Genomic DNA, 12,006 nt, shown 5'->3' on the forward strand with positions numbered 1-12,006 from the left:
TGCATGTGAAAAAAAAAAACTGTTGGTACTTGGCTTACACACCAGACATGCAGGAAAAACTACCAATAATCAAGAACTCTGAATCTAGAAAAGCCCAAATTATCCTGCTTTGCTCACCTCTGAGGTAGAAGTACTTTCTGTAGTAATAGGTACCGAGGTCAACATGTTCCACAATGTAACGTTTGGACCTGTCTGCATGTTGGCTTGGCCCGTCCTTAGCGGCCTCCAACACTGCCACACCGGCGTTAGTAAAATGAGTGGTGAGTGTGGCATCCAAAGGTCCGTCCTCTGTACTAGATGAATTGCTTGAGCTCCCACCACTGCCTATGCTGCCGGGCTGAGGGACGGAAGACAAGACAAACCATATTATTACCTTTTAACTTCAGTGCATCTTCAACTTTTAAGCTATCTTTAATGTTGGTGTTGAACACGACCAGATCAGTAATTTACATTGCAGATTACAATTGACAGTTTTTAAAAAAAAAATGTATATACAAAATCTACCTGTTTTGCAGATGAGATGTTCCTTTCCCCCTCTCCACCAATCTCATTCCTGAAACAAGGGCAGCTGAGCACCAGGTCATTGCTCTTGTCATCACCAGGGTCCAAGGCTGGGTTGGTACCGTGTCCTCCCATCGCCTCTTTGCTCAGTTCCTCTTGTGAGCCACAGGGTGACCCATACACTCCACTCTGATTGGAGGCGAGGGAGGACGTGGCCGAAGCAGATGCGGCAGCGGCAGCCGAGGCACCTGTAGTGGTGTTCTTGCGTTTGGACCCAGATTGCCGACTATGGATCACATCATTGAGGTCGAAGAGAAGAGACTGGATATCAAAATGGGCAAAGCCTTTTTGGCAAGCCCAGGGCTTGGGAGGTGGGCCGCTGTCATCCCCTTTGCCCCCATCTTCAGCGTCTGAGCCAGCCCTTGATGTGTCACCCTCCACCTTCACACTGCGCAGCTTACGGAAAATTGACTCTCCGCCTGTCTCCGACTTTGACCTCCTCTTCAAGTGCTTCTCCCGCTCCTTCAGCCGACTGGCAGGACTACCTCTTGCTGGACCTAAAGGGCCATCTGGTAGGTCCAGTGCAGCCTGTTTGGTTGGGGCCACAGTAAGTAGCTCTGTTAGCTTCTCTGGGGCTGGGCTTCGCTGGTCAGGGGCCTCAGAGGACTGGTATCCCTTTAGCATGTCAAAGAAGCTCTCTCCTGAAACACCGTGTTTATCTATGGATGAAGTGCTGCCGTACTCGCGGTGCATGGGTGTCCACCCGGAAAAAGACCAGCCCTCATTGCCGTCCACATCCAGCTCACTGATAGTTATATCACTGTTACTGCGCTGGCGGATGCGCCTCATGCCTTTGCGAGGTGAGCCCAGATAGCCATCCGGTGACAGGAAGCGATTGTCCTTTCCCTTGCTTTGCATCTTGTTCTTTAATGTGTTGTGGATGTTCCGCAGCATGGATGAGTCCTGTGGGCTTATCAGGTGGCCCAGCTTTGCTGACAGATTGCTGTGGGCTGTGACGGCTGACACCCCTCCCCCTCCACTGCCACCACTACCACTACCGCCACTTCCTCCTCCACCACCTCCTACCACATCTCCAAGTCTTTCTCTATCCCCACTTCCTGATCCTGAAGAGCTAGTGGTGTTGGTAGAGCTGGGAGAGTCTGTTTCCACGGTAATATGCCAAACACCCCCTCCCCCCCCATCTTTCCGTGGGGGCCAATCAGCCACACGAGCCCGGACCCCCATCTTGGGGACGCCAGGGTTGGTGCCGGTGGTGGAGGAAGAGGGAATGTGGGCACTCTCGCTGCGGGGTGGTGGTGCCCCTCCATTGGGCAGTCGCAGGCGGCGGGTATAGAACTCATCAGAAGCTGGCACTGAGCCCCCAACCGAGCGCTCTGTCTGAGAACGCTTCAGACTGGTCATGATGGAGATGGGGAAGGGTGTGGGGAGGGGAGAGAGGGAGGAAAGGTAGGGATGAGTTGCTGATGGCTTTAGAATAGGGTCAACATAATGCCCATTGAGTGAAGTGACGAAAGAGTCTCACGGATGCATTTGGTGCTGCAGAAAGAGCAAAGAAAAGGAAAACATGAATAGGGCTCATTGTGGAAAAAAAATCAATGGTCAAAACAGGATTTAAATCAATGGACTCTGATAAAAGGAATGGTCGCGATTACAGTAACTAACTGTTCACAAATACCGTACAGCTTAAAATATGTTGCAAAGAGACTTTACGAATCAAATACTGAGTGCTAAGAAGCTAAAATAAATACATTACATAGAACATGTATTAACAGTGGAGACACTGTACCTTTCCAGAGCTGAGCTTGAAATGTGTAGATCTTGAACTTCCACAGGTGAAGTCTCTAAAAAGCAGTCTGCATTACAACCAGGCAACAAGAGAACTCCATTCAATCTGGATGGGATCAACTCAGCAACTGAGAAAAACGGTAAAGAGAGAGAAAGTAGAAAGGTAGAAAGGAAAGCGGGAAGGAAACAGGGGGAGGACCAGAGATAAATCACATTAGGGAAACAGCCAACATCGCATGTTATACAGTATCACATCTTTCATTAATTTCATATACTCGAGGGGCCACCGTTATAAAGTAAGCATTCTTGACACAATACCCAAATTATGATTTTGATGCAATACCGTGCCTAAATATTTCAATACGAATACTGAAATGATACAACGTAAAATCCTAAAAGATGCGTAAAAGTAATGAGATAATAGATAGAGCTTTTTTATTCATTAAAAATGTACAGATGTATAAAAAAAGATGGCGCACGCGTTCAGCAGTTGCGAGCGCGTAGTGTTCATGCATGTCACATATGTATGTGTGCAGCGGTGCACAATGCATGATGCGGGTGTCCTGGTGGGGAAGGAAAGACAATTAGAGGTTCCGACTCAGTCGCCACTGATACCCGCAGCGTCTCAGCGTCAGGCAGCCACAAACCGAAGCAGTGAGGAGTCAGACATGATAACAACATTTAACACTGCTTATAATATCACCAAAGATGAGGAATTTAAGTTTATTTTTAAACAATTTATTTGTTTTGATTTCTTGTTTGTGTTGAGATTTAAATAAAGAAAAATATCCTCATTTATATACTTTTTTTCTTATCTTTATTCCTGTTTTCATTAACCGAATGTGTTAAGAAATTAACAATAATATGGGAACTATATACAATTTTGATTTTTATCCGATTACTGGATTAATCGATGGAATAATCGGTAGATTCCTCGATTACAAAAAGATTAGACATTTACTCACACACATACTGCATGGGTGGGAACCATTTTGATGCTAAAAGAGGCTTTTAAGTTATCTTTTGGAGATCATATTTTTAAAAATACTATGCCAGTACTCGAAATGTAGCTTTAAGCTCACAAGCATGAAGGTTTTGACGTGGCTCTCAATGAGATTGTGAATTGTGCAACTAAAAGAGCATGAATATAGATGTACCTCTTCAGACAGGAATTTCTCAATGCCGGCAGAATCATTGAAGCTTGCCAAACTTTTTTTTTCACTGAATATATCAAAAATCAGTACAACTGTATGAAGAACAATGGTTCTCCATTCTTTTCAAAGCTCATTTGATTAGATACAAATTCCCTGAAGACCGAATGACAGATAACGTATTGCATTTATTTAAAGCGACATGTATCCAAACACAGGTGAGATAAGTTTAAATGCACAACTGTGAGAAAAATGTATGAACTAATAAGCCATGCTACCTACGATAAACTTCCACATAGGTTTGAGCAGTAAAAAGATCATCAGGTATAGTTACAAGTAGCACAAACACGGACAAGAAAATGGTGTGTGGTGAGGGATTTTTCTTCATCATTTATTTCTTTCCTGACATCCCAGCAGATGGATTTGTCTATCGTCAATATATTTTTTTTCGTGGTGATGTGAAAAAAACAGCAGCTGAACTGTGTCTTGGCAATATCTAGACTTTACATCCCTTTTATGTGGGAGCTGGAGTGGAGCTGGAGTGGAGCGGAGCTGGAGCGAACACCTGTTTTGCGTCGAGAGGGCACCACATGTGGAAACTTTCTCAGACTCGGCCCAACCAAAACAAGAAGAGCCCATGAGAAAGTAATGGACCAGAAAACGATCATCTGCAAACTTTGCCACAAGCCGATCGTCACTACAGGCATACTTGGAATGCAGGGTTTCCATTGTCATTAACCAGCAAGATGCGCCTATTTTCTTCTTCAACTCAAACGACTACAGACCACGGTTTCGTTTTTGGCTGCTTGAGGGCACATGAATCTAATAGCTAAATAAAATGCTCTATGGAAAAGCAGTGCACATCCCCAGATAACATAGATAACGATTAAATGCACAGTGGAGCATTTCCGATTGGTTGGAACATTGGACGCTATCGACTACGTGTCCATTACTTTTACTGTATGGCAATGACGCCAAATGTAAACAAAGCAGGTCGAAAACTAGCACAAAAAAACAACTCTTTACAGCTGATCTTAGCCATCATATGAATCAGTGAGGTTATGTAGGCTATAGACACCTTAGACATCTTGGTGTGAATCAACTGCATCTATGTATAAATTATTATGGGCCTTAAGGTAGGGCTTAATTTCGATTTAATTGATTAATTTGCATTTTTAATTTCCTACGGTTTGTGAAATGGCTGAACTGCAAAATCGCAATTTAAAGAGTTCTAGACTCAAGTGCAATCCTGTCTTACTTTTTTAGTTTAGCTATGTTAAAGATGTATTACTGCACTTATTTAGGAACTTATTTATTTTATTCCCTGCTTTCTACACCCGGGCTACATATTATTTATTGCATTTCATTTTACACGTTTTTTCAGGGATGGCCTACAAGAGATATTTTTTTCAATTTGATTTAAAACAATAATATTTGCGCAGTAATGACAGCCAAGTGGTGCTGTTTTTTTTTTTAAATGTATATATTTATTTATTTAATTCTTGAACAAGTAATTTGTTCACATAGGCCTAGACTACTTGGTAATCTCATTTATTTTTATTGTGTTAATAAAGAAAATATGTATTTAAATTTTGCTTTGGTCTTTTTAGTTTGTTTAGAGAAAAACGGAAAAAAATTGAGGTTTAAATCAAGAATTGTCCATTAGTTTGATAAAATCGAGATTTTATTTTTAGGCCAAACCTGTTCTGTAAAATAGATTTATCACCTGTTTTTGATTCATTGTTTAGATAAAGGTGAAATTATTAAATTACTTATATCAGGATAGGAGATTTTGGTCACATGGCCTAGCCCTACTTAGGGTATATGAAGGCAACTACTTCAACTACTGCGGCTAAAAGAGTGGAAAACAAGAGTCTCTTTTCTAAATTTCTCTGAAATACTAAAAGGCTGTTCCACTGATAACAGCCCTTGTTGAATAAGTGGCATGCTCAGCAGTCACAACGTCCAATCAGAAGGCATAAAATAATATAAACATAAAATAATATAAACATAAAATAACGTGCGTAACATTACAGACAATTGATGCTGACTTTGGAGTGGTTTTAAGTGTCTCCTTGTACAAACAAAAGAGAAAACGTCATTTGAATTGGCCCAAAACAATACAGGCAAAAAAGTAGAAAGCAAGAGTCTAGGTCACAAAGTAGCAGCACTCCATTGCCCTCCAATAAGTCAACGATACCACTGGAATAGCACTCAAAAAGTGGATCCCAAATAACTACCTGAAGTGCTTTTCTCTTATTTTCCTGAGGACTGGGTACTCTTTAATGAGATCTGGAGAGATACTGTATGTTAGGCAAGGAGACTGGGAATTGAAATGAACGAATGTCGGGTTGCATGCTTCTCTGCAGTCGTGGAGGACCAATTACACTGACAGATATATTAAGTAACCTTTAGCAGTGTCTCAATGAGGTCGATTCCTGAGGTAAATATGGAGCTCAATGGAGCAAAGTGCTGCTAAGGACGTCTTCTGGCCCACTCAACTGGAAACTGTTAACAGAGAGACTTTGTTGCATGTTACAGATAATGGTGGACCAGGATTCAGGATGACGCTCATGTAGTTTGACCAACTCGTGTTTGTCTTACGTTGGAGTCGTGCTAATAAGGAATCGCTTCCGGCCAAAATGCACAGGAATGATTACAGCAGCCAATTTCCTTCAGACATGAGAAGAACCTACCATTTAATAAATAGAAATACTGCAACTTTATTGTGTATCAGCACAGGTATATTTGTGCAAACTTAAGCACTATACGGCATATATATATATAAATAATAACATTAAATGATCCCAGAGTTCTTGAATCCTTGAATTTATAAGCACTTGTTTTCGTCCCAGTAATTTCCTTGAAATAACCTCTCAAAATACACAAGTTTGCATCGTTATTTATCAATTTACTATTCATGTTAAATTATTTACTTGTAGGGACATTTTGACATTGTTGCCCGTTCAACGGATGTGCTCTGCGCTGGATGAGTCACTCTAGGCTTTGCTAGCAACAGGAATTAATTGTACCAACTTTAGATTAACTTTATTTTCCCTATTAGAACCAAATTACACAGTCCTCATCAGGAACCTTCCTTTATGTATACTGTATACTGTTAATGAAATGATGATAAACAATGGGGACCTGTAAAATATGGAATTCACAAAACAGTTAATTAGCAATGAATAAAAACATGTAATTAATTCACTAATGAGAACAATGCCATTAAGGTGTCATACTGATACTATGGTGATTTAAAAAGTATGCAACCACATTACACGTATTTAAATTGTATCTGGCTTCTACCGTCTGAGGGTGTTGTCAAGCAGCACAGGTGTGTGACTATGAATCTGCTCCACCGCACAGTGAGTCACACACGCACCTGAAGATTAGACTGAAATAGGCTAACGCTGATGAATGAAAAGAGTCATAGAAAGACTCTTAAAGAGACAGCAAGTGTAGCTCACGTGCAACAGCTCAAAACCTTTATCCTCCGTTTCGCTGCTCCTTTACACAAAATACCGTAATTTGGAGCCAGTTAATACAATTCAACTGCAGACTGAGTGTTTGGTTTTCATTAATCATCCTGTATTGTAGTTGAAGAATCCGGATAATATTTCCCAGGCCTGTGTTTAGCAAAGGTTACCACCTTGCAATCACAGAGCAGTTATTTAATGACAGAAATATAACGGGACACAGAAAGAAAGAAAACGACAAAATCTGAAGAAACAAGAAAGAAAAATCTATGAGCTAGTCAATTGTGCTGTTTGTGTTATATAACTGAATTATACACCCATTTCCCCAGACACGTATTACTACCAAACCAACAGGTGAGTCGAGTCAAGTCAAGTCACGTCATGTTTTTTGTAAATCCAGACAACACAACAGGAACAGTTTGAGACCGAGCCCAAGCTCTCTAAGGACACAAGAAGGAGGAACCAAAAGACGATAACTCCAAGATCCCCGGGGCGGCCGGTGGCGCAGTGGTTAGGGCAGCCTTCCTATGTACAGAGGCTAAATGTCCTTGACGCGGTGGTCCCGGGTTCGACTCCCGCCCGGGACACATTTCCCGCATGTCATCTCCCTCTCTCTCTTCCCATTTCCACACTGTCTGAAAAATTTATAAAAAAAAACGCTTCAATGGCGCTCTAGCCAAAAACTAATCTTAAAAAAAAAAAAAGAGAGATCCCCCTTCTTTCTTTGAAACTTTGACAACAGGCCCTCTCAAACACCTGCTGCCAAGATGCCACTGGGCATAGGTGTGACTGTTAAAGTAAGCCATACTGGGAGTATAGAGTGGGTGTACTGTCACCAAGTCACCCCAGGTAACACAAAGACATAATTTAAAAAAACATGGACAAATTCCAGATTGACTCAGATTGGCATTCAACAGCTCTCACTCAGTCTCGCACACAACTACAAACAAAAGGACCCAGATGATGAGGAATGTTGCATCACATCGCATTAGTGTCTCTGTTTTCAGTTAATTTAAAGTTCGAATGTCATATTCAAACTTCACTGAATACAGACTGCATGCAGAATGTTTCAAATCAGTGATGACAGTTTAAAATCTTGTCTGGGAATTGCAATTTACAAATACATCAGCAATGACAGCTCTATGGCAATGACAAACATTCAAACTGACTGCAGGTACTGATAACCTCTTGCGTGTCCAAATGTAAAAAGTAGTGGCGTACAGGTGTTCTTAAACGCTACACGGCAATTTGAGAGTCAAACAGCTTTTCATCGCAGCTTGTCTGAATGTGAATGAGGAAACGGCAGGCCAAGACACCGAGGGAAGATAGGGAGGAAAAGAAAATAAATCAAACATTATTCTCTTTGAAAGTTGTCAGGCAGCAGGCACTCCAATGTGTTGGAGCTTCAGCTCAGAGCATTTCAAAGTCAAATTGTAATTGTGTGGAAAGATAAACGTGCTTTGCTGTTTTTCCTCTGCGTGGGGTGGGGTCTCCTCTCTGCTTCACTGAAAAGTAAACGGGGCTTTTTGGATGCTCTGAAGTCGCTGAAGTAAGTAGCTGTCATTTTCTCTCGAGGGTGAAATTGCAAAGGCATTCAACGGCGTACACTCCCCCCTATCCCCAGCTATGACAGAATACCAATAGAGGCAGGGGGAGGAGACAAGCATAGCCATTTGACAGAGTGAAGAGAGAGGAGTCTCTGTATGTGCTTGCAACAATAGTTCAAATATGTAGCTGTCACTTACTTACTTACTTACTCACTATATATATATATATATATATATATATATATATATATATATGTGTCTGCCTTTCCTAAAAAAGATGTTTTTGTTTTTGTCACGTTAGTGAATTTGTTAACACACAGTTGAAACACACCTCACTCCATCCCTCTGGATTAACAGCTATGATGATGCCTCATTCTATTGAGCCACTTTGTGTATCAGTTCCACAGCGTGCAAAATGACACAAATAGCTATGGCCTTCCAGTTCATACAAAGACACAAACCAATTTCACAGCAAGACAACAACACCCACTTCAACCTCACATACAGAACACACACATCCTTGCCTTCCTCCTTGTTGGTGTGAATAGTTTTGTTGTTTGTATTGTACCGATACATCTTCCTGTTATTTTGGCTTTCGAGTAGTGTTGATCCATATCCAAACACCACCCATATGAACTAGGTTGCTACTGTGCAACCTAATCTGGGTCGTGTGAGCTGTGATGAAGCAGGTCCATATAGCCAATTGCCCTTGTGATGGGCGGGTTTATTATTTATGTCAAGCAGAGAGGATTTTGGGAGGGTGGGAGTTGGTGGATAGGTTATGATTTTCCCTGCAGTCTGAACTGTTATTTATACATTGATAGTAGTGATCATGTCACCACCCTGCTCATTCAAAAATGTCACATGCTAGAGTTGTCGCTTTTCATTTAAGCCATCAGGACTGTGAGCACTCAGGGAGCCTCGATTGATATTACCAATACCCGATGTTGGGACTTTGCAATTATATCGACTCTGAAAATCATGAGCATATTCTAGTCCTGCTCAATGTGTTAAGTGTCCTGCGACGACTTCTGTTGTGAAATAAAATAGAATTGAATTCAATTCAATACTATAGCAAATACAGAAAATCTCCACATTTGTGCTGCTCTGCTTGATTTGAGCATTAAGTATTTTACTGGATAGATTTACAGTGCATACATTGTGCACAATGTGCAGTTTCAGTTTGTTTTGTTAAGAAGGTGGGATATTGCGCCATGCACATTTTATGTTCGTGTGATTCTGCAGAGGAAACCACATTGAATAACAGCCAGAAATAGTTTGGGCTCTCCAACCACCAATGACACACACAGTTGGCTGCCATATGGACTAATAAGATAGAACAAAGTTTCAAATGATTCCTATACTACTAAACCCGTGGAGTCAAAGATCCTTGCCAAAAACATTTGCCTTCACTGAAAGGGTAAGGTTAATTTTTACTCACTAAGACAGTCTGCAAGACAGTAGGATGTTGCGGGAACTGTCATGGACACATGCAACCACTTTTCCCGGTAAGTATGTATTAGTTAGATTGTATGATGTCAGCTCTGTGTCTGCTTGGCATTTACGTCAGGGTTTATGCCAGAATATTGCAAGCCTGGATGTTAGCAAGTGTCTGGTCAAAATATTTATTATCCCTAGTTAACATCGATGGTCTGCTTTTGCAAAAAAAAACTGGAGGGGTGACACACTGTTATGCAATGTTCTGGCCTTAGCAATACTAAAAATGGCCTGACTGGACTGGTATTAAGTCAAATTTTCAAACACTGATATGATCATAACTGCTCTAATTAAACTGCAGATATGACTCATCTCTACGAACCAGTCCAAGGGGTGCAGACTACTTAGTGCCTGCTGATTTTCTAAGGACACACTTTAGTTGTTTTGATTTTAGACAAATCTATGGTGCAAAACAGAGGTTGTTGTGTTCTTTTATTTGCATTACCCTGAGTTGTCAAACAGCTGTTTGTTTGGATTGTCTGTTGAAATTAAGAGTGACTGTATCTGGGGCTCTTGTGTTCTACCTGTTAAGCCATGCTGCCTATCATTAATCTTGCTATACAGATATTTCCTGTCTTAAATCTGTCTGGAGTACAGCTCATTAATGTAAGTAATCAAGTGTGATGGATATTTAAATAGGAAGATCACTGATTATGTATGTAGTGTAAACTGCAATACCCAAACCCAACCCAACAAGGACACATAAGTAGCAAAAGGCAAGCTGGCTTTCTCAGAAAATGTATTTGAATATCTGCATTGGAAGTCTTACAAACGTGTTTTTTTCTCTAAAACACCTTGGCACTTACTGACATTTACAACCAAACACCTTGTTGTCTCCATAAGGCAATAAATAAGTAAAGAGTGGAGAACACATAGATGCACTCAGACACATGCAGACTGAACAAGGGTCCTACTTGAGAGGTTCCAATCCATTTACCATAGCTCTTCTGTGCCTAAAAATAAGCAACTGAAACTAACCAAGGCGCAGGAATCATGTTTGAAGGACACTGTTCAGGGTCCTCAGACTCCTGTTTGCTGCATTGTGTGTGTGTGTGTGTGTGTGTGTGTGTGTGTGTGTGTGTGTGTGTGTGTGTGTGTGTGTGTGTGTGTGTGTGTGTGTGTGTGTGTGTGTGTGTTCAACAGTTAAACGAAATATAAATTAAATATAAAATAAACCCACAAAAAGCAGAGGAAAACTCGGAGGAACGGCTTGTCAATAAATAGCTGATCCACCTTAATTTTCAGCACACCTTAACTGAGTCTGGGCCATTGTTGTCGCTAACCTCGGGTTAAACTTCTTCACTTTTTTATTCAGCATTTGGTTGTACTTAGCTCCGCCCTCTCATGTCACTTCTGATGGCCAGTTAGTTCTTAGCAGAAAAGCCACGATGGTGACGGCCGAAAATGCCAATCTCGAGGAATTCCAAACGGCAGTCCACAAACCAGTGGCTGACATCACAGTGACTACATCCACTACCCAGTCCATTGTTTCCACTATGGTCATTTTGCAGCAGCAGCCACAACTAAATGACCTCATGAAATTACACTCACCATCTTTTCTGAATCAGTCCAGGCATCTCCTGTCATCCCGCAAACAAAGAATCTACCAAAGAGCATGTGTTGGAGTATTAGTTTACTGTGTTTCCCAGTAACGTGAAGTGGACAGAAAGGAAAGGAGTGACAGTCTATTCACAAACAATCTCAAAGAACATATGCATTTTTATCGTTTTTTTTGTTTTGTTTTGGAAGTCTCTCTCCGTCTCCAGTGTGCTGCAGCACCACTCTCCACCTGAACTGTTACTGATGGGCAAGTGGGGGCGGTGTTTTACAGAAAAAGTCTAAACACTATTTAATGTGATATCTGATTCCAAACTCAGAGAAATCATATACACTAAAGTATAGGGGACATCAGATTAATGCATACCATGTATATTTTTTAATGAATACATTTGAAGTTTTTAACATTTTGAATTATAGGAAAACAAAATTTAAGTTCCATTCCATTAATGTTTCTGACGTTTTAGA

The 12,006-nt window shown here is 41.1% G+C and overlaps 1 protein-coding gene across 2 annotated transcripts in view; it reads right to left on the reverse strand.

Moving 5' to 3' along the window:
• Positions 1-12,006, reverse strand: part of sipa1l1 (signal-induced proliferation-associated 1 like 1) — a 68,241-nt gene that overhangs the window by 28,042 nt on the left and 28,193 nt on the right. Inside the window, exons 1-4 of one of the 2 annotated variants that reach the window (XM_084030531.1) lie at positions 2,309-2,362; positions 2,045-2,058; positions 505-1,915; positions 118-337 (exon numbers count right to left, since the gene is read on the reverse strand). In XM_084030531.1, the coding sequence (XP_083886657.1) occupies positions 118-337; positions 505-1,915; positions 2,045-2,052 (1,639 nt within the window). In that variant the 5' untranslated portion in view covers positions 2,053-2,058; positions 2,309-2,362. Of the gene's footprint in view, positions 1-117; positions 338-504; positions 2,059-2,308; positions 2,436-12,006 lie in introns of those variants that run through there. The other variant, XM_084030530.1, reaches the window with a different exon arrangement.

This window comes from Eutrigla gurnardus (assembly GCF_963514095.1).
Source record: "Eutrigla gurnardus genome assembly, chromosome: 16".
In the NCBI taxonomy this organism is placed as follows: Eukaryota; Metazoa; Chordata; class Actinopteri; order Perciformes; family Triglidae; genus Eutrigla; species Eutrigla gurnardus.